General features: G+C 42.1%; 3 protein-coding genes across 9 annotated transcripts in view; all 3 read right to left on the reverse strand.

Moving 5' to 3' along the window:
• Window positions 1–5,025, reverse strand: part of cct3 (chaperonin containing TCP1, subunit 3 (gamma)) — a 14,010-nt gene extending 8,985 nt beyond the window's left edge. The window contains exons 1-2 of the mRNA XM_020621473.1: window positions 4,893–5,025; window positions 2,624–2,685 (exon numbers count right to left, since the gene is read on the reverse strand). Coding sequence (XP_020477129.1) covers window positions 2,624–2,685; window positions 4,893–4,920 — 90 coding nt within the window. The 5' untranslated portion in view covers window positions 4,921–5,025. The remainder of the gene's footprint in view (window positions 1–2,623; window positions 2,686–4,892) is intronic.
• Window positions 5,026–5,573: 548 nt separating this feature from the next.
• Window positions 5,574–13,413, reverse strand: LOC109972541 (protein disulfide-isomerase A3-like). 3 transcript variants are annotated; one of them, XM_020621480.1, is made up of 13 exons: window positions 13,016–13,413; window positions 12,618–12,696; window positions 12,014–12,131; window positions 11,834–11,941; window positions 11,276–11,405; window positions 10,825–10,938; window positions 10,597–10,722; window positions 8,448–8,630; window positions 8,101–8,209; window positions 7,785–7,913; window positions 7,221–7,300; window positions 7,077–7,134; window positions 5,574–7,004 (listed from the first exon to the last, which is right to left on the reverse strand). In XM_020621480.1, the coding sequence occupies exons 1-13, from the start codon at window positions 13,177–13,179 to the stop codon at window positions 6,915–6,917; spliced, it is 1,488 nt and encodes a 495-aa protein (XP_020477136.1). In that variant the 5' UTR covers window positions 13,180–13,413; the 3' UTR covers window positions 5,574–6,914. The 3 variants fall into 3 exon arrangements, with proteins under 3 accessions (XP_020477136.1, XP_020477137.1, XP_020477138.1); XM_020621481.1 differs by having other exon boundaries at window positions 13,003–13,046; XM_020621482.1 differs by lacking the exon at window positions 12,618–12,696 and having other exon boundaries at window positions 13,016–13,102.
• Window positions 13,414–14,636: 1,223 nt separating this feature from the next.
• Window positions 14,637–25,358, reverse strand: part of gon4la (gon-4 like a) — a 24,048-nt gene continuing 13,326 nt past the window's right edge. For 4 of the 5 annotated variants that reach the window (XM_020621438.1, XM_020621439.1, XM_020621437.1 and 1 more), the window contains 14 exons: window positions 24,545–24,651; window positions 24,281–24,473; window positions 23,330–23,416; window positions 23,073–23,250; window positions 22,381–22,531; window positions 22,155–22,302; window positions 21,961–22,077; window positions 18,931–19,671; window positions 18,587–18,673; window positions 17,594–17,800; window positions 17,363–17,506; window positions 16,869–17,122; window positions 15,757–15,859; window positions 14,637–15,624 (listed from right to left, as the gene is read on the reverse strand). In XM_020621438.1, coding sequence (XP_020477094.1) covers window positions 15,508–15,624; window positions 15,757–15,859; window positions 16,869–17,122; window positions 17,363–17,506; window positions 17,594–17,800; window positions 18,587–18,673; window positions 18,931–19,671; window positions 21,961–22,077; window positions 22,155–22,302; window positions 22,381–22,531; window positions 23,073–23,250; window positions 23,330–23,416; window positions 24,281–24,473; window positions 24,545–24,651 — 2,634 coding nt within the window. In that variant the 3' untranslated portion in view covers window positions 14,637–15,507. The remainder of the gene's footprint in view (window positions 15,625–15,756; window positions 15,860–16,868; window positions 17,123–17,362; window positions 17,507–17,593; window positions 17,801–18,586; window positions 18,674–18,930; window positions 19,672–21,960; window positions 22,078–22,154; window positions 22,303–22,380; window positions 22,532–23,072; window positions 23,251–23,329; window positions 23,417–24,280; window positions 24,474–24,544; window positions 24,652–25,358) is intronic. The other variant, XM_020621440.1, reaches the window with a different exon arrangement.

The following is a 25,358-nucleotide window of genomic DNA, read 5'->3' on the forward strand; positions in this document are numbered from 1 at the left end:
GGTAGTCCTTGCGCGGATGGAGAGATGACACCTTTTCATAAAACGAAAGCACCAAGACGGACCTCCTTGAAAGTCTTCGATCTTCATGTCTTGTGCTATCATTTTTGCCTTCAGTCGAATGGTGACTGTAGAGACGCTTCTCCCGGCTGTTCTTTGTTCAATAATCCATCGTTCAAGTTCGTCTTCTAAAGGTGGCCACCAAGCTTTGTTCCTGCGGAAACTCTGTTTCCTCTTTTTAACTTGGCGCAGTTCATTTTCTTGCTTCCTCCACTTCCGAACCATAGATTCGTTGATTTTGAATTCATGAACATGAACAACATTTTTACAGATTTTGGAACTCAGTGCACACATAAGGCGCACCGGATTATTAGGCGCACGGCCGATTTTTGAGAAAATTTAAGGCTTTTAGGTGCGCCTTATAGTGCGGAAAATACGGTAATTCACTGTGTATCTGTGTTATTTAAGTTTGTATTTTAATTAAACCGGCTTCAGTGCTGTTGAAAGATCTACTGCAGTTCAACCAAAAAAAGTTACCTTTGAATAATTTTAGGAGACTTGAAGAAATTAAATAAACCTAGATTTACAAGGAAAAAGCAAAGACTCGATGACAGTCTGAAAACAGATATTTTTTTTCTACTCTTTAGTGTGTCAGCAAAGCTGTAAATATGGGTCCCGGGGAGAACCAAAAAACACAAGCCATAACAGCAAACTAGCCTCTGATGATCTGGCATCAGAAATAATCTTACAAGAAAAGCTGCAGGAGACTACTGAACAAATTGTCTCTTTTCAGTTAGAATTCCCACAAGAACTGCAAGAATGTTTACAGGAAACGTCAAGAGGAGCTGGGAGAAAGAAAATTATTATGAAAATGCTATGGCAGAATCCATAACGCAGAAAGTTAAAATATTTAGAAAGATGATTTGTGCGTTTTGTTTGAAATAATCATTATTGAATGTGTAAGAATAAAATGAGAAAGGATTGTATTGAAAAAGGTACCTTTAGAAGTCTAAAGTACATTCAGAACCTAAATCATAAAGAGTGAAAATGCTGAATCATGGAAAAAAGGGAAGTAAAATACACATCCATACAAAGGAGGAAGTACAAGGAGTGTGTATGAGTGTGGGACAGAGAGAAGAGAAGAACAGGCACTGAGTTCATAAAAATGATGGTTTCAAGCCTAAAAGTAAAGATTTCGTTGATAATTACTGTTTAATCAATGACAATCCATGTTTAGTCAAGTATTGTATTCAAAATATACAGATCCATGCTTTAAGTTTAAGGCATCAATAGTTTTGTGTAAAATCAGTGTGTAATTCTGATTGTTCAGTTAAAAGCAATGATGGGATCTTTGGTATTTAAATCAGATGTGACTTTCCTGCATTTTTATTAAATATAAGGATGATTTAGTTTTCTGAGAAAGCTGAAGCTGAATCACAGTGGGGTGGAGACTAGTTCAGGGGCAGTGGACTTGAGCTTTGACACTAAAAGATATGCAATAGTTCTGAAGAACACGACTTTGCACGCCAAATAAGGTATTAACTGCAAACTGCGGGACGACTGGTCTGTGTCAATGCCTCAGGATTAAAGCAAGGATTTACGTTTTTTTTGCCTGAAAGAGGATTTATAATGAATTTTTGCATAAAAGAGGGATTACAATGAATTCTTGCCTAAAGCCGATTCACCCTGAAATAAAGATTTTCAACAGAAAGCCATAATCCACCCCACCTTGATCCAGCTGAGAACAGCTGTTATAAGTTGTAATGGTTAAAGCCACACATATAAACACACAAACATTGAGTGTTTGATGTTACACAATTCACAGTGAGTGTTTGATTACACAATTCATAGGGTTGACAGTAGACCAACATTGAACAGCTAAAATGATTAAAATGACAGTTATATCAGAAAATATTTTATACAAAATATCCAGCTGTTCACTTATTACATAATACAAGCTGCCATTTGAATTTCCTATCCTTAATCACATCTTATGCCAACTAAATACTGTGCAAAACAAATATGGTCTTAAGTGGCCAGTGTCACGGCTTTTATTGGTTATTTCAGACAAAATGTAACACTTCCTCAAAGTATACTGGTTTATTAAAATTTCTCAATACAGTAACATCTGAGGGTATAAGAAGGTAGCTGCCTATAACTGCAGGTTGTTGTTATTTGGGAGGTTTTGAGGTCTTATCCTGAATTAATAACATGAAAGAGGGAGGTCTGCAGGGAACTCTGTTCGCAGGTTCATGGTAGTCAATTACTGAGTGAATATCTCAACCAGCGTTTGGAGATTTAACACGCTTCAAAATATGCCACCTTAGTGTGAGAGGTTAAGCTTTGGTAGGCTAGTGGTTAAGGCGCAGCACTCTCACTGCTGCGGCCCGGGTTCGAGTCAGGATTGGGTCAGGAAGGGCATCCGGCATAAAACACGTGCCAAATGTCAACATGTGAGTCGTCAGTGTGACAATTCACTGTGGCGACCCCTAAACGGGAAAAGCCGAAAGTGGCTTTCTTAGTGTGAGAGGTTAAGCTTTATTCCTATGTCCAGGGGTTAGCATATCGTGACCTTCATACAAACGCTGTTATTCTTCAGCTCAGGTTCTGCACAGCACAAACTGACCTTTGCAGCATTGATATTTCCCGTTTGGACTTTACGTCCCGACTCTCTCTTCACATTTTGATCTGCAAAGAGACAAGAAATTAACATCACTACACACCACTACATATTCACCACATAGTGTTTTTTTTTTAAACAGAGCTGCAGGAGACTTATAAATATGAGATTTATAGCCACCACAGATCTCTTTTACTGGGGCACGTGCCTCAGTGTTGATCTGTTGTGCCCCAGCAAAATCACACATTTGAGTTTTAACAGGCTCCTATATTTCTTCAATAAATTCATTTAGATTGAAAGAACTGATTTGTTGTTCGAATCCAGAATGTCAAAGATAATACTAGCTGAGGCACAGTGGTCAGATTTTGTACATCCTGGTGCGCATGTATGCATGTTGTTCACATCGTAGCTGGTGCACTGCAGCACACACAGGGCATCTGGCTTGTACAAAAGAAAGGAACTGTAATGTACCGTGGTATGTGGCAGGGACTAAATTAAGTGCCTGAATAATACTGATGATTTCATTTTGACAGGGAAGAAGTTTGGAGAGATGATGGTGAGAGAGGGAAGACCTGGCTGTAGTTGGTAAACAAGCTAACATTAGTTTAGTTAGGTGTAACAAGGCACCAACGTTGAACAAGAAGTAAAGTAGAGCTCTGCCTATCAATGCATGTGATCAGCTGGACTACTCTTAAAACGCTATTTATCAGTGAAATAAAAGGAATGCTAGGTATGTTGCATAATACATCACCCGTAGCAGTTTATGTTAACTTCGGACTACTCATTCTGCATTTAATGAATATAATATTTGATTCTCTTGTCACACCATCCAAATGATGTTTGTTTTATGCAAATTTAATGAATATAACATTTGATTCTCTTGTCACACAGACCAAATGATGTTTGTTTTATGCACATTTAACAAACAGGTAAACCTGATGCAGGGAGGGACAGTGTGGAGGAACCTCATCTGTGCCTAGAAACAGGTGTGTGACCAGTAAGTGGAGCATCGGTATGTTATGTGGCCTTATGAGTTACAAAAACTAATTAGATTGTATTTTTTAAATTAATTAGTTGACAGATTAACTTGTGAAAGTTAAAATTTAACAAATCACACTGGGGCTGCCTAACAATCAAATTATTATTGTGGAGTAGAATGCAAACGAATGTGCAATATAGGGCCAGAGTTTTATGCTATAAAACATGTTAAGCATGTTCTTCAAGGTATATTGAAATAAATATTTTCATAAATATTATCTTTACATTTTTACCTTTACCAGTAGTTGTTTCAGTTGCAGCAGTGGAACAGTGGGCTATGCAAGGGGCATTCATATAGCACAATGTACAGCTCATTTCATTAATGCAGCAGACATCCATAAAAAGTGATTTGAGTAAAAGGGGACTGTGCCCCAATAGAATTTGATGTCTAGCAACGCCCCTGATAGCTACAGTATTGCTTCATTACATGTCTCATCAGTGATGTCTTTAAATCTCCATGGGAATCTGACAAGCTTCTAACATATTCATGTTTTAATTTGTGAACAGCGAGAAATAACAGGAAATTCCGGCGTTGGTAGATGGGGCGCATCAGAAACATCCTACAGTACAGAGAATTTGTCCCAAAGTGGACAGAGTAACTGAAAAACAAATCCTAGCAGATTTATTCTGATTATCTGAAAAATGACAAATGCTGTTTAATAAAAGCTGGGTCATTGAGGGCGTGGCTGCTTCAACAGTACATCACATCATTTACCTTAATGATGATGATGATGATCATCATTTACCTTCACTTGTACAACAGTATAAGTGCTAGCTAATGTTAGCAGCTAAAATAATGACGGAGACTTATTTAAATCAGCAGGTTAAATTAATCTTACTCTGAGCACATCCAGCTCTCCTATAGGCGTTATTTATTAAACATTAAGGCCAAATTATTAGTATTAAACACAGACTGATGCTGTGTTAGTCTGCTAGCGAGCCAACTTCAATATTTTCATCCTGAGTGATAAACTAGCTTAGCCTAGCATCTCGACATGCTCGACGCTGTGCAAGCTAACGATGCTTACAACGCTAGCACAGACTGGGTTTGGCCGTTAGCTTGTTGTCTGATGCTAACTGTTAGCCTGCTTAGTTCACAGACAGGCGATGGAACCGCATGCTCCACCGCTGGTTAGCAACCGGTACCCGCTTTGTGTAGACGTTAAAAGCATCAGTCGGCCTCCATGTCAACTTAAATAGTTTAAAGCTTCGTTGTATATATTTTAAAGATACTTACTGAGCACTAAAACCTGCTGGCCGAACATTTTGATATCTTATACCGGACAGCACCAGCGTCGAAGGTTCTGGGAGGCACGAGGAGAAGGAGGGGCTCAACCCGTAGAGGCTGGAAAACTTGCACCAGTCTGACCAATTAGCTGAGAATATTAATATGATAGACAGGTTGTTTCACCAATAGAGTCAATGAAGCTAGAGAAGTGGAAACTGCCTGTCTTTTATGGTCCAAACACATAGGACTTTATTTAATACAGAAAACAGGTAAACGCTCAACTGGATTATGTGAACATTGTCAGGTAGAGGCATCAGTAACACGTTATTATGGCGTGTCAACAATTAGAACTGGAAAGACAGAACATGAAGGAAGAACTTCAGAGGGCTGGGGTTCAGAAGTCTGACCTTTTATTATTTCACTTCCGTGTCCATAATTAAATTTGTGAGTTTTTTCAGCGGCTGTGTTTATATTTGTGTTGTCATTACTATATGTGGCTGGTCAGTGATTTTTATTTCAGCAGTTTGTTTCTTATTTGTAAATGTGACAAAATATCTTTAAATATTATCAGCCTTCACTATCAAAACTCAGAACCACACAGCTGGTTTTATTTTCTACAGAGCAGGTGCTTTGTCAGGTTAAGCCATAAAAAAGACATTTTTAGAGATCAGTCAGATTTATTAAAATTTATTAAAACACTTTCTCCTGACAATAATAAGGCTCAAAGTACATTCTACCAAACTCTGAATAAAGGTCACAAAATGTACAGAGGCTCTGCAACATTCAGATAAATAAATAACAAAAAGTCATCTGAAAACACAAAATATAAAGTCCACAGATGATGATCAGTAAACAAGTTGCATTGTTTTTGTTTATAAAATAAAAATATTAAAAAAAAACGGTGCATGAGCTTCATAGTTATAGAAACTTCATGTGTAATGACAGGACAGGAAGTATCTTCTCTGACTTTTATTTTGAAATGGGATTACACAGTAAAAAAGACATTTTGTCTTTTACTTTCAGTGAAAGCTGAAGCCTCAGAATGGACATTAAAATAATCATTTGGGCAACTTCACATATTGCTGCTGTTTTTCTTCACAGGTCATTTAAATAATGAAGCGATCCTCTTCATCCTTGACTTGTTTTGAGTTTTAATCCCCAATGAAGTTATTCACACAGCAGTGAGCTCTCACACAGTTTTGATAAATGAGAACTTATTTGAATTTTTAGTGAAGGTGAACCTGCATCTGCCCTCTGCTGTCAGATTATGTTACTCTCACAAGTGAATGAATGTGGTTGAGACATTTGAAGGGGTCACTTTGGACCCTGAGAAACATGATTTTCACTGTTTTCTGCCATTTTAAAAACAAACCAACACAGAACATGATCAGCAGATTAAATGATGATCAGTCAGTTCCTCTTATTTTAATGTGAAGCCAACAGGAGCACTGACACTTTAAACCTTTCGCACACTCCCATAAAGCAGAATGATGAGACCGAGTCTTCAGGAAACTGACCTTGATGGACATTAGATGCTTTAAAAAGCTGTATACATTTAATTTGTGCATTCATTTATTTTAATGGACACTTTAGTAGCAACATTAAAGACTGCAAAGAGAATGATTTATTTTATCCTGTCATCTATTATTAGTAAATTACATGGCGATTTTATATTATTATTATTAGTAGTAGTAGTAGTATTTTGTATTGTACTGATTTTTTATTTTCTGATGTTCTTTATCACTGATTCACTTCCTTTGCCAGAAATCAAAAACCAAAACATTGAATGTTTCCAAAATAAATTACAACAAATAAAATTAAATAAAATATATTTATGAATCAGCTGATGGTCACTTGACAGCAGGCTGGTGATGACATGTATGATATCATGATATACACTTCCCGTATCTGGTTCAAGTCCCGGTCTGTCAGCAAGATCCAGACTCCTGTCCTGTTTTCTCCCTGTGTCTGTTGTCATGGAGACCAGCTGGTGTGCCCTGTAGTCAAACCTGATTGGTGGATGAAGGTGTGTCAGAGTTCATCTTTCGACCCACTGAACACCAGACTGTGACTCGCCTCACGATTCAGGAACTTCAGGAAGTCTTTGAGTTCTCTGACTCCCTGAGAGAAGAGAGATGTCATGTAACATCACATGATGGTCAGACATCAAATAACTGGGAATTTGTGCATTACCTCATATCTTATGGGCTCGTCCTTTTTACCCACTGGAGCAAAATAAATGGTTGGATACCTGAAGACAGAGACAGAGAGATGAGACAACGGCCCGACTCTGTGATGGTTAACACGAGTGTGCACATATAGAAACTGAGTTCTCACCCTTGGACGTCGTAGCCCAGCGGGATGTCATTATCGACAGCGTTCATCTTGGTGATGACAATGCTCGGATCAGAACTCAGCTGAGAGACAGATAAAGTTTAGAGATCTGAATCAGGGCCAGTCTGGACCAGTCCACCATAGCACAGAGACAAACTGCTTCACTTATTGGAACACAAAAGCACAAAACGCAGTGATACCTGGCCCTAAAAAGACATTGTGGTACATTTACATGAGCACAGGTGTTAGGATGAAAGTCAAACCTGACCAGTTGCAGTGTCAGAGTGAAGAAGAAGTTCTGCTTCTTCTTCACTCTGACACTTTAATAACTGACCAGATATTGGAAAACTGCATAAAATCTATTTCATACATGTAGTTTTGATTTCTATCACTAATCAGGAACATTTATTTTCCTTATGGCTTATTACACAAAAATATATTTATTCTGAAAATGTAAAACAATGAAAGCGCAACATCAGCAGGTGGCGTTCTGCGGAGTCTGCCATGGTCTAGAGGTGTAAGGGCTCATGGGAAATGTGGTCTTAGAGCCTGGTGAAATGTGTGTACCGTGTCAGCCAGCTCTCTGTAGACAGGCTCCAGTTTCTTGCAGTGTGGACAGGACGGGGAGTAAAACTGGATCAAAACATCTTTACCTGGATCATTAACAATGTCATCAAAGGACTCAGCAACAACCACCTGCAGAGAGGTCAGAGGTCACACAAGGGTCAGTGTACCAGTGGATCAGTTCCAAAGATGCCGACTGTGTGACCACAGTGGTATGAGTCCAGACCAGAACAGTTGATACATGTCATATTCATTGTGGTTTCTACTGTACTCTGTTGAATGAAGGCAGACAAACAAGGTTTCTCTGAGCCCATCTCACCTTGACAGCAGCAGTGTTCCTCTCAGGTACAGGTTCAGACTTAATGTAACGTTTGAGTCGACCTGCGAAGTAATCATCTAAAAACCTCTCCAGGGACTGGCCGTCCCTCCTGCAACAAACACATCAGCTTCAGTAGACTGGCTAGTACACCATGTTCAGGTGTGTTCATTGCAACCTGATTGGCTGAACATGTGTGAGGTCACACAGGTGAGTATGTTTTAAACATGACCACCGTTAGCCTGCTTCAGCCTGATTCTGACTGTGCCCAGCGTGGCCCCGTCACATCAACTCGTGTCTCCTCAGGTGCATTATTTTGAATTGGTTCTTGGTTCGGCACGGTTACATACGTGAACTCCTCTCTCATGATGTACTTGTGACCCAGTTTGGTCCGGACTGTGACGAATGGCAGCTCCCCTCCATCTGAAGCCCCCAAACCAAAGTCGTCCTCCAGCTCGGACAGGAAGTCCTTCTTATTCGCTACTGAAAACATCAGACCCCGCCCAGCATATTTAGATGCCACCTTCATCACCCTGGAAACAGAATACAGCAGGCAGGGCTTGAATACACCTGTCTTCAGGTAACAGGGAGGTTAACTGCATGTTTGTACTAGTTCATGCAGTACTATGTGTACCTGTGTGTACCATCCCTGCATTATCTATACTGCTTATTCCCAAATAGGGTGGCTGGATCCAATCCCAGCTGACATGTATACTTGAATATATATTACCTGGATACGCTTGATCATGAAGTCTGGCATACAACGGCTAAAAATTGTAATGTGGAGAAGGAGGTAAAAGTTCTCGATTGGATTCATACCAGTGTCCCTAATCATAGGTTTAAACAAAGGGCATTAGGTGCATTATGTTAGGGTGATTTTCCTCACAATTACAACAATATACACAATAATGTTTTCAAAAAGAAAGAATATGAGCTTGAGAACCAAGACCTGTCCTGGGGCCTCATTTCTAAATGTGGCATATGTACAAAATGGGGCTTCAAACATGAGTACACCACTTCCCACAGAAAAGCTGGGATTTATAAAAACAAACTTGACCTGAGAGTGTGTGCACCTGTACGTAAACTCTCACCTGTGCGTATGCACATTTGAGATTGGTCAGTGTTCGGGCTGTCGACAGGTTTTGATCCAATCCTTTGAAGTTACCCCTAAGTTCCACTGAGTCCGGCTGCATTAGATTTCCGATCCGTCCCACATGTGGTTCTCTGGTCCACTTTGCTAAAGAGATGCATCACGTCTATTTTTGAGGGATGCTGCATTTGGGACACTTCTGAAAAAGTTTGACCCATCAATCAGTGCTTTTCCCGAAAGATATCTATGTGAAACATAGATAGGCTATGAAATGATTAGTCCATGAGAATGAATGCACTGTTAACAATGGAAACATAGCCACAAATCTTTAATCCATGTTTCATAACAACTTAACTGTAACCATTAAATTATATTTAACTGTTAACTGTCATCTTTGTGTGTAGGCTACACACAACTTACTCCCGACACCGAACGGAGTGCAGTGAGTTCCAGCAGCTCTGTCCTCTTTTGTGTTTTTTTCCCCCATGCTTTCTGAAGTTTTCCATGTTTGCTTTGTGTTATACAAATCATAGTCAACTCAATACTCAAATCCTGGGGGTAAAATGCATTGTAAATATGCACATATGTAAAATCTTGTTCTTGATTTCTCTCGAATACTTTATATTGTCTTGTTTTAGGTATTTTTGGGTAGTTTTTCAGAGGTCCTCATCACTGAAATAAAGGAATTTTCCCCATTGCGGGATTAATTATGGGAGTAATATTCTTGTCCTTGATTTCTTGATCTCTCTTGAATGCTATATCTTGTCTTGTTCTTAGGTATTTTTGATTTGTTCTCAGGGATTAATTGTGGGAGGATCATTCTTGTTCTTGACTGTCTCTCAAATATTTTATATACTGTCTGGTTTTAGGTATTTTGGAATTTGTTTCTCAAGATTTGTGTGTGGTTCTTGTTCTTATGGTGTTTTGTTGCTGCTCTCTATTGCTGCTGGAACACAGGAATTTCCCCATTGTGGGATCAATAAAGTCCTACCTACCTACCTACCTACCCACCTACAAAAAAGTAGGAAATAAGAACAATGAATACAGTTGACAGGCAAAAGAGAAACCATTTATCTACAAAGCCTACTTACTGCAGAAGCTAAAAAAAACCAGAACAATGTCCTACATGAAAAATCAGCACCACAACAAGCTGCTTCGCAGACGGACCCGGTGAGTGATGAAACCACATAAAGGATGGATCAAAAATGGGTCGCAGACTGAAAACAATGCAGCCACATTCGGTGGAAATGAGGGGTTACTCTGGAGCAGATAGCTGCAGCATCAGTTACTGTAGTGAACCAGCTTCACGGTACCAGAAAGCCCGAGCTGAGCCCAAAGTTAGCTGGGTAAGCCGCCGGTCTCACTTCATGGTACAGGTCCCTGCATGTATAAGACCTGCACATGTTTACCTGTTCCTCCAGTAGTTGGACCCCCGAGTGTTGTGATGATAGTCCAGGTCGTAGTATGCAGTCAGCAAGTCCCAAACTCTCAGACGATCTCTGTTCTCCAGAGTCATGTGAGGACAGAGACCATAACTATGGACAAACAGGTAGACAGACAGTGAGATGGACAGGTGGACAGACAGGCAGAGGTTCAGCTGCAGTTCCTGTATCATGCTGTGGAAGGAGAAAACTCACATGTGGTCTCTGATGAAGCGTCTGAGAGACCCGATGGTCAGGTAATCTGTGAAGACAACGACACTGTCCTCGAACTTATTGGCCATTCGGGGTGGTCTGAACAACAATGCACCCCTGAAAGCACACACAAACAACACATGCATCAGGATAATCTTCAAACTGCCAATCACTGGCTTTTGTTTTTCTCTGGATAGAGGTAAAGTGGATAGCAGATACAGACAAGTTTTTCACAGTAGTTTGTGATGCAAAGTATACACTATACATTTTACCACATGTGAGACACTGCTCTGTTCTCGTGTAGATAAGCATTTATTCAGGTTTTTCATGTACTTTTATGCTTTATTTTAAAGAATGTGTGTTCTCGAGGACAGTAAAGTTAAGCCTAGGCTGCAAAGTCATTTCTAAGAAATCTCCACCATCAAATTCACATCACGGCTCAGTTTGAACTCACTCAGAGTCCAGTCCGTACTCCTCTCCCAGCTTCAGGTCAGTGGCATGAGCAAACCTGAACTGCTCTCTCAACAGACCTGCAGCTTTCAGAAACTCTGCCAGGCGAGAGCTGTCGGCACTGGAAAACACACCTGAGACACAAACACACCTGGGTTCAGTCAAGGTCACAGTGACAACAGCTTACATACGGTAAAGAGACGTAACATGAACAGAAGGTTGTGTCATATCACAGGACAGCCTAACAATGTCCTGCAACACAAAATAACCGGAGACATAGAGTAACATCATGTAAAGTAGAGCATCATAAAGTAAAATAACATGCCACCGTGTAACAGCACATAATGTAACTATGTAGTAGAACAAAGAAGCCCCATGTAACATAATGTGACATCACATACAGGCACCTAACATAACAACGTACTGTGACAAAACAACACATAACACCGAACAGCACATCGTAGCAGTACAGTGAAATCATGTAGTTTATCATCATGTAGCATAGCGTAGCATGCCCAGTCACATGATGACACATGTAAACAGTAACATCTGTGCGTCCTACCTACGATACTGGCATCATAGTGGTTGATGAAGGTCTGGAGGTCTTCCTCAGTCTTCAGGTGAACTGAGTCTGGACCGGTCTGCTTCTTCATGTACTGATAGATCCCGTCTGAGCACACAGATTGATAGTCAAACTCTTTGTGTGTGTTTATTTCATTTGTGTGTTTTTAATTTTTTTTACCTGCAGTGCGAGGTCCACCATAGGGGGCGGAGTCTTGTCCGTTTCTGAAGATCTTCAAAGTTGGGTAACCTGAGACACTGAAACGGCCACAGGTCTCTGAGTGAGCGGTACAGTCCACCTAAGACAGGTGAGGAGAGAGACAGATGATGACACACACAGGTGAGGAGAGAGACAGGTGACGACAGACGAGTGAAGTGACACAGATGAGGAGACACAGGTGAGGAGAGAGAGATGAGGAAAAAGACAGATGATGACACACAGGTGAGGAGAGAGACAGGTGATGACAAACGAGTGAAGAGAGACAGGTGAGGAGAGACATGAGAAGACACAGGTGAGGAGAGAGAGAGAGATGAGGAGAGAGTGACAGGTGACTCATAATACAATTCAACTTTAAACAAGGTCATGATTTATCAAAGTGATCTTATAATAATATGTTGAATAATTAGATTAAAAATGTTAATGAAACGTAATTTGATCATGTCTTTAATCTGATTTACAGACTCATTTAACTGATGTTTGCTTCTCTGGAAGTGAACTGTGTTATACACTTTTCCTTCAGCTGACTGCTTAACAATGCTAATATTAATACTGATGGTTATATTACCTTTGCTAACTGCACTATTCCCTTCAGTTTAGTCGCTGCTTTCTCAAACTCTGGAGCTAATTTCTTACAGTGACCACACCTGAGAGGAAGATGAGAAAAGAGAGCAGGGGAAAGAGAGGAAAGGGGAAAGAAGTGTTAAGACGAGGAAAAAGAAGGAATTAAAAAAAATGTATATACAAATAATAAGAGAGCAAAGGACAGAAGGGACGGGAAAGGAAGGATGGACAGAGGGAAGGTTGGAGAAATGATGGAAGGATGGAGGAGGAGAGGTTAACACACAGCAGTTATTACTTTTTCTACAAAAAAACATTCAATAATCGGTAACGTCACTCCGTTATCTGTTTCCTGAGTTAACCGTGCTAATGCTAAGGGCTCTGATGCTAACATTCCTCCGTTACCATGGAGCGTAGAATTTCACCAGCATAGTCTCGTGCTCCGTTGCCAGGTAGTCAAAGTCCGCGTCCCCGAGCTCGAGCACGTCTCTACGCGAGGACACCACGTCGAGAAAACATGAAAACAGCGCCAAAGTGACGGTGGACAGGAGGCGGACAGAGGCCACCATGATGGAGGGAAATGACAAATGATTTTTAGATGTAAAAATTAAAAAAATTCAACAGAGACGTTACAGACCGAGGAGACCCTCTCGTTAACCGGAGGGTTAGGGTAGACGAAAGCACCAATGTTTCCGGTCATAACTTCCAAAATAAAATCCTTATCTTCAACAGACTATACAGTGACACAAACGAAATGGATAGGCTATTAGAAGATGAGGCTCGAAAAACTCGAAGGAAGGAATAAGATACCGAAGTGGGGCGAGTGGGGCATTTTTTATGCAATTTAATTATATAGAATTCATTTATTTAATTAATTTGTTAATGTTTTCGATTTATAGTTGTGGCGGATATACAGGCCCTCTACCATCCTCCAGGGGCTACCGCGGCCCTACTACCCCCTACCCCCCATTAAGCACGCAGTTTTCTTATTTTGATACTTCCGGTATCTATGTCTGTGCAGATACTCAGTCATTCAGGTCATAGTAAGCTGAAATAAACTTAGACAAAAATCAACTGGACTAGATTTCTAGGTCGAATACGTTTCACCTCTCATCCAAGAGGCTTCATCAGTTCTGACTGACTGGTGTTGAGCCGGAGATATTTATCCCCCTCGGTGGTGCCTTCAAAGGACTGAAACACCACCGAGGGGGATAAATGATGAAGAACTGATGAAGCCTCCTGATGAAACGTCTTCGACCTAGAAATCTAGTCCAGTTAATTTTTTCTAAGTTTTTTTCAGCTTCCGGTATCTATCTGGCTAACCGAGGCTGACTTCACTAATGCGTGCTCTCTCCAGCTATTAGATGAAAGACAAGACCTAAACAGAAAATTAAGGAACGTGCTCTCTGATTGGTCCACAGCGGTTAGAGGTGATGTAATAGTCTCATTGGACAAATGACTTCTCAATCACAAAACGTCCACCACCCAAATAAATTCCTGGGTATGCAGCAAATACCTGGCAGTTTATTAATGGTATTTTCGGGTTAAAGGTCAGTATTTTATTTCACTGAACTGAGAACCCAGTCAAAAAAACCTGCCGTTAAAAAGGCTACAGAGTTTTCTACATTTTTCTGAATGTTTGTTTTGTACTAATTAAAATAAATACATCTATATAGTATTTAGTCTCTGTCATTTTAGACTGGATTACACTTGTATCACAATGTTACATCACATGTAAAACCTATTTTGTTAAACTACATATGGATGAAATCTGTTTAAATGTTTGAGAAATATTTTAAACATCAGTTACAAAGTAAATAATCTAGTGATGTTAGCTGATTAGAACATTTTATGTTATTAGAGTTCATTGTGTATTGCAGAATACATGTTATATATCTTATTTTTTTAAATGCGGTTTCAAAATTCACAAATGAAGACAAGTATAATCATTTTGAAGTCCAAAATGAATCAAAAACCATTAAGTTGTATTTAATTATTTATTTAATTTTAGGAAATATCAAGCGACATATATTCACATATACAAATGATAAAACTCAATACCAAGTGTTTGGAAATGTAAAAAATATTTTATTAGAGCAGTCGCCCTTCATTTATTCATATTCTATATGAATAACCAAACATTTTCATCAAAACCTTCATAGCACCTTGGTACATCCTCCACTAACACTTACGTAAAGCCACTGGGAATCATGGGATTGGGATCATTTCAGTGCATCAAGGGAAAACTAATGGAATATAGGAACATAATTCAAATACAAAAATAAAAACAATAATAAAATGAAGGAGCAGAATATGCTGAGTTGTCCAAAATGAATCAAAAACCATTAAGTTGTACTTAATTATTTATTTAATATTAGGAAATATCAGCCCACATAAATTCACATATACAAATGATAAAACTCAATACAAAGCTGGGTGAGGTGTTTCCTTCCTCTTGGTGCAGTCACTGATGCCCATTGTGGGAGGAGTCTTGATGAGGTCAGCGCTCATGCAAAACATTAAATAATGCTTAAAAATATATATGAAAATCAGGGTGCACTCTGACTGGTCTTCACAGAGTGAGCTCAAAGCTCCAAAAGAAGAAACCAACTGCTGAAGAACTCTGATCCTTCTGGGTATAAACCACAAGGTCAATAACTGAACAATCCATCTTTCATTCTGAACAAAAAAATCTAGAATCAAGAGTACAGATTCTAGAGCAAGGCTCCTGAACCCAGAACAGTCTGAAACTCTTATAGAGTCTCGTCCATTTCAGGAGATTTAATGGAGCCTGAACCATGCAGGTTTGAGCCCAAAGCAGCTGATCTGGATCAAAGTCTCTGCTCTGAAGTCCAGGCCATGGTTGTTTACAGACATCTCTGTGATTGGGCCGGCCTTCAGTCCGGGGCTGGTTCTGGTCTACTGATTGGCTGGCCTTCTGAGAAACAGGAACTGGGTTTTTGAGACTTTTTTGAGTGGAAAAGACTCATCAGGTCCTGGAAACGAAGACTCACCTGGAGAAAACAGAGGAGTAATCTTTTAATCTACTTTGTAACATTTAAAGACGCATTAATAAAGCATAAATAAAACTGAATTTTGCCGTTTCCACTTCTTAGCACCTGGACCCTGAAACTCTGCCGTCTCACCTGTTGGGTGGTCTTGTTTCCCAGTTGGGCAGACACCTGTCGGAATGTTTTCCAACTGGCTCCTTTCTGTTGACAGGCTGTCAGGATGGCACGGTCTGCCTCCCTGAAACAGGAATGATGTTATTCATGGGTTTTATTTACTGTTTGTATTGTTGTACAATATTTGTCTATTCCAGAAAGTTCAACAAACTCTGAAGTTAACCCTGAGCTCTGAGTTGACCAATCCTGAGAAGGGAAGCCCTTGCATTTTCAGTTCCAAAACAGCTGATCAGAGTTAGTTCCATTAACTCTCAGGTGATTCACTCAGAGTTCAGCTCGAGAGTGGGGGCTACAAAAAGCCATTATCAATGGAGCTCTAACGTTGATTCACCACGGCACCATGAAGTTGAGGTTAAAATGAGTCCATTTTTAGATGGATCATTACAGATTAAAAAAAAAAAATCATGTTTAACAGCATTTAAAAACTACATAAAAATGTAATCAGAGTAACTGAAATGCTGCTAAACCAGTTTAAGGCCATATATAGTCTGCATTCAGAAACTGACTTTTAAACTGTCTTAAGTTTAACTGTAAGCTGCACTACAATCCTCCTCACAGCAAATATTGACAAAATCTCCAAAAGGCTCAATAAATGATCCAAGTGCCACCAATAACAACACCAGAAGTGATTATTCATTGGTCAGTGTCTTATATGTGCAAAGCTTGGCACACTGAGGCCTACACCGATCCCAGTAACGTACGGTCGATGTGTCAGTGCACAGAAACTGACTGGCAGCCTAACAGCTGTCTTCATATCCAGAGCTGAGGATGAACCCATGCTGTGTAAATTTGACAGCTCACTGCCTCTGCACAGAGTGCAGATCATTAAAACGATAGTAAAGCCACGTTTCATGTAACAAACTGTCAGGCTACTATCGGACAGACTCTGCAGGGGGAGAGGAGACAGAGGGACAGTCAAGGTTTTTTGAAGAAATGCTGCCAGTGAGCAGGTTAGATTCACGCACTAAGTTGCCACGGTAACTGAGTGAGATCAAGTGATCTGTTTCTGGAACTGAAAATCAAACTTTCAGTAAACTGATCATCTGTATCTTTTTGATTTATTTGGTTCTGACCGGGTCCAGATGACGACTTTTTCTCCAGTCGATGTCATCAAGACATTTTTAGCACAAACTGGTCGATCCTCGTCTTCTTCTCCTGTCTCTCTCTCTTGGTCAATTCTCTTCCTGTTCCTCTCAGGAGTATTCTGGAAAAAAGAATCTATCTCTGTGCTATATGAGCTTGATTCTGATGAGCGGGAGTGAAGCTGCTGGAAAAATTCCCAGAATTCCTCCTGCAGGTCAGGGTGGGGTTTGAGAAGAGTCAAGATCTGAGAGGAAAGATGAGGCTGATCAGAAAAACTGGTTTTAATCCAGACATAAATCAGAACTTGAGGTGTGAGATGAACATGACAGCCCCTGGGCGGCGCTGCTGCTCTTCTTCTTCACACTCATCCTCTTCTAATTGATTTGATACTTAAAAGATGCAATTAATTAATAACACTTCTGTTCATCTGTAGTTTAAACTGGTGATTAGCTGATTTCTGATGAGGTCAAAGGTCATCATCTACCTTGTCCATGTCCTCAGGTGGGGGGGTGGAACTTCGTTGTAGCACTGACACCACCTGTTGGTAGAGGGAGGAGCTTTCTCCCAGTCTCTGCCACAATCGCCGTAGAAACCGCCGGCTGCGTTCAAACAACTGCTGCTCCAACAGCTGTAGAGAAACACCACAGAAGAAGAGTGAACAGGTTCAATTTGTACCTGAATGACAACATAGTGACTTCAGAGTGATGTCACTCACCAGTCCACAGCGACGGGCCTGTCCTTGGTTCAGGAAGGCGGCAAAGTCTCGGAGCAGCTGAGGCCAGGGCTGCAGCATGCTGCTCAGTCCGGCATAGAGAAGCTCGGGCCCCCCCGAGGGCCCTAGGTGCCCCGCGGCTGAAAATTGATCCAGCAACTGCAGCAGCTGCTCAGAGAGGCCAGGAGACACCTGCACCGCTTCACACACCTGCTCAGAAAACAAGAAGTTCAAACAACTAACATTGTGTCTCTCTGCACAATCAGAAAGCAGCAGGTTGTGTTACTGCTCAGGTGCTTCAGGTAAAACCATTTCATATGTTTTAATGTTAATCACAAAATGTGCGACACTGCTGCCACTCTGACCGACTGGTCTGTGTGCTTCACACCTGCATTTCGGACCAGGTCATTTAGTGCAGACCAAAGAAAACCGATGCAGTTCCCTTCTGTTTCAGGCGAACTCTGGTCTACAGAAGATCAGGATCCTCCAGGAACTCCAATCTAGACATAAGTCACATGGACTCTGACTGGACAGCTGACAGCAGGTTAGTCTGTTTATTAGCCAAATCACTGTCTTAGCAGTGTGGCTGTGGACATGGCCAATCGCTGTGACACCAAACAGTTCGTCATCTGTGTCGTGTTATTTATGGCTGCGAGTACTGAACAGCGCTGGTGCTCTGCACAGCCTGTGCTTCATTCTGTTGCTGCTGTTTTTCTTCTGCGTCTCACAGTTTTATGTTCGGAGTTTTATTTTAGAACCTTTCTCTAAATGAATGCGGGTAAATCAGGCAGCTGACAAAGACATTTACAAAGATGCTGACTACTGAAACTGATCTGCAAGTGACCTGGGCGGTAACTGTGCGGAGTGACGGATATATTGGAGAAAAACCACCAGTTGTATTTGTTAAAAAATAAATAAGTATAGATACGAAAAGCAGGCATCCTCCCTCCTGAAGACACCCGTTTCTTTCTCTCTCTCTGTGATTTCATGTCTTACTCTGTGCAGGTAATCCTGAGCAAATGCCACATCCTCAGACCACTGCTCATCTTCATCATCCTCAGTACCTTCTGAAAACAGCTTCTGCTGAACACACAGACACATTTGCTGTTATTCTAGTGCTACAACTGTTACTTTTAAGCTGCAGATGACTTCCTCAGTTCATCGCTCAGTCTACACACCACAAGTTACTCAGTAACTAGAAAATCAGCACATTGTCACATTTGAGTCATCGTCCTTTAAAATGACTGAAACATTAACTGATGATTACAATAGATGCAGATTAACTTTCTCAACTTCACTGTGACTGATATGAAAATGGTAAAATGTGTGGAGAGACAGACCTGCGGCTGGAGTAGTGACACTCTGGATTCATCTGAAGACGTCCCTCCGTCATCGTCATCTCCTTTTGCTGCTGCTGATGCGCTCGATGGAGTCAGTGTCACTTCCTGTTCATGCCCTGACTCTGCCTCCTCAGAGTTGGCCAGGTCATCATGGGTGACACTTCCTGCAGCACTGGATGATGATTCAGACAGAGCCAAGAGGACCTTGCTCTCCTCTCCCTGCTCTTCTTCATCTTCCTCCTTTTGCACCTCCTCTTCTTCATTCATTCTGATGACATTATTACCCACCTCAACCAGAGAAGGCATGGTCAGTCTGTCTTCCTCACTCCTCTTCCTCCTCCTCAGAGCAGCGAGAGTCTGATAGTGGCGTCTAATTTGCTCTGTGGTTGCCATGGAGACAGTGGAGGTGGTGATGCTGATATCTCGGGGGGAGCAGGGTTTGTGAAGTGGTGAGGAGGAAGGGTCTGTCTGTCCATCAGGTAATAGGGAGGAGTCAGGGGAATCAGAGGAGAGGGGCTGCTGCAGCTGAACAAAGCCGATGCGTCTGAAATCAAGGTTTTTGGGGAGGCGGAGCGGGTATCTTGTCCCTGGGGGGTAGCTGTAGGTGTTGGAGGCGGAGCGAAGGAAGGTCAGGTGACTCTGACGGGGTCGACCCAACTTGCAGGGGGGTGGGGCCTGTGAGGTGGTGCCAGGTGGGCTGTTGTAGTCTTTGATAGTTGGGTAGATGACAGGAAGGCTCCTCTGTGGGGGGTTGAAAAATAGATGCGGTTAGAGAACAAACCAAGTTGCAGTCCTTCTGCTGGATATATTTGCACTACATCCCGGTTGCAAACGGCGTGCCGACACACAGTGCAGGCAGAGTCCCACCCACTGATCCCTGTTCATCCATCCACTGTGATCAGCACGTGTCTGTGGGGCCTCACTCTGAGCTACTGAATGATTTGCACAAACCTCGTCATGGATGGATATGGGTTAGATTACAGCAGCACAAGAAACAACAGGTATGTAAGGAGTAGAATAATACTAGGTACAGTCATGTGAAAAAATTAGGACACCCTTTGAAAGCATGTGTATTTTGTAACATGTTTTAATATATGGTTATTTAATCTCAATTTTAACAATACAGAGAGATTAAAGTAATACAACTAAACAAGTAAAACTGAAGAAAAGTCTTTTCAAGATCTTCTGTAAATGTAATTCTACAAAAATGCCTATTCCAACTGAGGAAAAAGTTAGCACACCCTAGCCCCTAATAGCTAGTGTTACCTCCTTTGGCTGAAATAACTGCAGTGAGACGGTTCTTGTAGCCATCTAATAGTCTCTGACATCGGTCTGAGGGAATTTTATCCCACTCCTCAATGCAGAATTGTTTCAGCTGTGAGATGTTTGAGGGGTTTCTTGCATGTACAGCCCTTTTCAAGTCACCCCACAGCATCTCAATGGGATTCAGGTCTGGACTTTGACTCGGCCATTCCAGGACTCTCCATTTCTTCTTTTCCAGCCAGTCTTCGGTTGATTTACTGTCAGCTTTAATTTTCTAACCGATGGTCTCACATGTTCTTCAAGCACCTTCTGATACACAGTAGAATTCATGGTGGATTCTGTGATGGTGAGCTGACCAGGTCCTGCTGCAGCAAAGCAGCCCCAAACCATGACACTTCCACCTCCATGCTTCACAGTTGGTATGAGGTTCTTTTCCTGGAATGCTGTGTTTGGTTTACGCCAAACATGTCCTCTGCTCTGGTGTCCAAATAATTCAATTTTGGACTCATCTGTCCAAAGAACATTATTCCAGAAGTCCTGGTCTTTGTCAACATTCTCTCTGGCAAATGTCAGTCTGGCCTTGATGTTTCTCTTAGAGAGCAAAGGTTTCCTCCTTGCACGCCTCCCATGCAAGTTAAACTTGTGCAGTCTCTTTCTGATTGTAGAGGCATGCACTTCTACATCAACAGTAGCCAGAGCCTGCTGTAGGTCTCGAGATGACATTTTAGGGTTTTTGGAGACCTCTTTTAGCATCTTGCGGTCTGCTCTTGGTGTGAACTTGCTGAACTGGACCATGCAACATGACAATGACCCAAAACATACTAGTAAATCAACCAAAGACTGGCTGAAAAAGAAGAAATGGAGAGTCCTGGAATGGCCGAGTCAAAGTCCAGACCTGAATCCCATTGAGATGCTGTGGGGTGACTTGAAAAGGGCTGTACATGCAAGAAACCCCTCAAACATCTCACAGCTGAAACAATTCTGCATTGAGGAGTGGGGTAAAATTCCCTCAGACTGATGTCAGAGACTGGTAGATGGCTACAAGAACCGTCTCACTGCAGTTATTTCAGCCAAAGGAGGTAACACTAGCTATTAGGGGCTAGGGTGTGCTATCTTTTTCCTCAGTTGGAATAGACATTTTTGTAGAATTACATTTACAGAAGATCTTGAAATGACTTTTCTTCAGTTTTACTTGTTTAATTGTATAACTTTAATCTCTCTGTATTGTTAAAATTGAGATTAAATAACCATATATTAAAACATGTTACAAAATACACATGCTTTCAAAGGGTGTCCGAATTTTTTCACATGACTGTAGGTACTTTATTGATCAGTGGGGAAATTTCTGAAACTTCTGAATACTAACTCACATACAAGATAAATAGACAGCAATTAAAAATAAGTTTAAGAATATAAATGTAAACTAAAGAGAATAACAGAAAGAGCACATAAAATAAACAAGAGACTAATATACAGTGTAATGAGAAATGCTAGATAACACTTCATTATTACAGGTCAGATAGATAGCGTAAAAACAAACTGCTCCAATTCTAGTGCAGACACCAAAGTTTCCAGTCTTCTAAGCTGCTGAGTTTGGGAAAAGCCCCTTCAACTGCACAAATGTGTTAACATACAACACGTGTGTTCACTTTCACGGGTGTGGCACTGATAAATGTTTCTGTCCCTGACTTCTTGTTCAGGCTGGATCCAGAAAGTGATCCTCTGTACCTGGACCATTTGAGTTAGTGATACCTCCTTGTCACCTACCACAAGCCACAGAGGCATGACACGCTCCTCTCTCTCCACTGGGGGGCGTCGCTCAGCCGGGTCAACAGGGCTGCAGGCCACCGGCATCGGCCACACAACCTGCTGATACCTGAAGGCCTGCAGAAGACAGACACAGTCAGATGAGTCCAGCAGAAATCCACACCCTCAACTGCAACCAGCTCTATACGTGGTACCTTGACAATATTGTCGGGAAAACCAGGTCTGCAGCACTGCAGGATTCTCCGCCGGACTTGGACCAGAGTCTTCCTCAACAGGAATTGAGACACCAGCTTGGTTGGGTCACATGACCCCTCCATGTTCCTGAGGCCAAGTACCAGGAGGCTGAAAACACCCAGGAATACATACTGTAACAGTAAGAAATAGCAAACATTTAAAGCAGGTGTTGGAGTTGCTGTTTACCAGTCCTCAGCTGCAGTGAATGCGGCCGTCCTGCGGGGGCAGTAGAGAGCCGGGTCAAGACTGGCACAGGGCAGCAGCCCTGGGTAGAGGAAGACTGGACGAGTGGCGAAGATCCAGGCCAGTTCAGCTGGCATGATGGGGTAACAACGCACTGGAAATACACAGACAAGAGACAAGTTTATTCATTCATTCATTTTCTACCGCTTAGTCCCTGAACGTGGTTGCGGGGGGGAGTCAATCTCGGCCGGCAATCGGGCAAAGGCGGGGTACACCCTGGACAGGTCGCCAATCCATCGCAGGGCTAACACATAAACAAACAACCACACACACGCACACAAACTCCTATGAGCAATTTAGAGACACCAATCAACCTAAGGTGCATGCCTTTGGACTGTGGGAGGAAGCCGGAGTACTCGGAGAGAACCCACGCAAGCACGGGGAGAACATGCAAACTCCACACAGAAAGGCCCCGGGAGGGGCCCGAACCCGGAACCTGCAAGTTTACAAGTCACATATTCACAAACATGTTGGAATCCAGAACCTCAAAGTCTAGCACTTCGTTCATGTCACTTTAAAATTATTTCACATCTCCAAACATTCTGTGTGCAGTGTTCCCCCTACCATTAGTTTCACATTAGTTTTATCAATTCACAATGAAACCTCCCATGATTTATAGCTGCAGGTGAACTCACTGCGTCCTCTGGCATCAGGTGAGTGGTGCTGTGGCTGGTAGCTGATGGGGGACTGTCGCAGCTCCTCCAGTAGCTGTAATGCCCCCAGCAGGTTGGAGGCTCTGAAAAGGCTGCAGAAACCAGGACGGGCTGAAGACACGAGCAGCTCGGCTCTCTGAGCCAACACGTCCAACTCAAACTACAAAGAGAGGTCATCAAGGTAACACAGGACACAAAAACACACCTTTTTTATATGAGTTACATGGTATGTGTGTTACCAGGAACTGTCTGGTGGTCTCAGCCTCACTGTGAAGTCTGGCCACAGGTGAAGTCAACAGGTGAACCTGAGTCAACAGCTGGACGTGCTGAGAGAGACAGACAGAGACAGAGACGGGTGGTTTTACAACAACACAGGCTGTATCTGCAGGTTACAGCAGCGCAGCACACACCGAGTTATGCTGCACTGTTGACTTCCACTGCTGAATGGTGTAGCACCTCCACAACAGTGAGGGGCAGTCATTTTCCAAGTCCACTAGTGTTAATTTGCTAACAATGGCACCTGTCAGTGTGGGGGGTACATTAGGCAGCAGCTGAACATTCAGTCCTCAAAGCTGAAAAAACAGGCATCGTAAGGATCTGAGTGACTTTGACAAGGGTCAGACTGTAAAGGCTGATGACTGGGTCAGAGCGTCTCCCAGACTGGAGGTGTTGGCTGTTCCCGGTCTGCAGTGGTCTAAGGAAGTACAGACAGTGAACTGGCAACACAGTCATAGACACCCAAGGCTCACTGAGGATGAGGTCTTGACCTACTGTATATTAAACTGTTAAATTTCATTCATCTTTTCTAAAAGATTCCATTTTGTTTGTCTTTATTCAAATTGGTGAAGATGAGAAATACTCTACTTTGGTCTCTATGAAGAGACACATTCAGAGGCTGGAGTGGTGATAGCACACCTGGAGTGGGGAGGCTGCTGAATGGGTCTAACAAATTACCTCTAACTTGTCCTCACGACCACAGGTTTCACTCCTTTTACACTAGTTTTTCCACTTCCTGACAGTGTAAATATGGAAAACAGATTTACAGAAGATGCACAGTGACACGAGCTGCAATCGACTGCCACACCGACTCCTGTGTATAGTTTTAGGTAGGTGGTCATACGTAATGTTATGGCTGATCAGTGTATACCGTGCGTGTACACCTCTGTGCATAGTATTAATAAAGTAGATACCTGCTGGACTTGCTGCTGCAGTCTGATCTTCTGCTGTCGGTTCAGATTCAGTGTGTACGGCTCAGGACAGGGTGTGTGTGTGTTACAGTGAATGTTGCAGTGTATACATCTCTTCCTGATCAGAGCCAGCTGCTGCTTCACGGTACGCAGCTCTGTGTATGGTTCGTCCTCGGCCTCACCATCACACAGTCCTCTGCAACACAAACAGAGAGGTTGGTGTGTGTTTGTCATAGATGTCTGTTTATGTGCTGTTGTGTTCCATACGTGTTGTGCTGCTGCTCAGGTGTGGGTGTCTGAACAGTGTGTGGCTCCTCCTCCTCCTCCTCGTGGCCTTCATCATCCACTTCCTGTCCAGTGAGGTCTTCTTTTAACTGAAACACAGTTTCCAGTTGATGTAAGCAGCTCAAGTTGGTTTCAGGGCATTTTCCCAGTTTCCACTGCTGAGGAATCATTAAAGGACGCAGCCAGTGGTTCCGTATGTCTGTGTGATTGCCCACCAACCCCGTCCAGAGACCAGCAGCACCAAGACGGCACTGTCATGTGTGTGCCGTAGACCTCCACTGTTGTCCACCAGCCATTAAACACCCCCAGTGAGCCACACCGCTGCACTGGGAGGCGCGTTTCTATGGAGATAAAATACTATCAAAAATGTTACAAATGCGTGTTTAACGTTTTGTCTGTAACAAGCGATTTGTGTGTGTGTGTCATGAGGATCACAAATGCGTGCTGCGCAATCTGCACGTATAAAGCCATTTGTGTGTGTGTGTGTCATGCTGTTCACAAATGCATGCTGTACAAACTGCACATAAAACACATTTTACAAATGCTTAAAATCGATTTTTTTGTGTGCAGTTCTTTAGAAAGTATGTACACATTGTTACCTACGCATGCGTGGATCGTCTAACACACACGAATCACCTTCCGCGCACACACGGATTTTTGAGAGTGTTTTTCCGCACTCTCAAAAATCCACGAATGCATGGTGCGCGGTGCGTTTAAGGACACGTGGAAAACTCGGACATCAGAGTTTCCAAACCTGTTTCCCAAACAAAAGTATTTACACAACGCTATTCCAAAT

Source organism: Monopterus albus, unplaced genomic scaffold (assembly GCF_001952655.1).
Source record: "Monopterus albus unplaced genomic scaffold, M_albus_1.0 scaffold260.1, whole genome shotgun sequence".
Classification (NCBI taxonomy): Eukaryota; Metazoa; Chordata; class Actinopteri; order Synbranchiformes; family Synbranchidae; genus Monopterus; species Monopterus albus.

Excerpts from the sequence above, each read along its gene's own strand:
- LOC109972541 (XM_020621480.1), bottom strand. The coding sequence starts at position 13,179 with ATGGTGGCCTCTGTCCGCCTCCTGTCCACCGTCACTTTGGCGCTGTTT. Across the intron at positions 10,939-11,275 it reads GAGTACGGACTGGACTCTGA|GGGTGCATTGTTGTTCAGAC; the intron begins GTGAGTTCAAAC and ends GTGTGCTTTCAG. Across the intron at positions 7,005-7,076 it reads ACGAGCCCATAAGATATGAG|GGAGTCAGAGAACTCAAAGA; the intron begins GTAATGCACAAA and ends CTCTTCTCTCAG.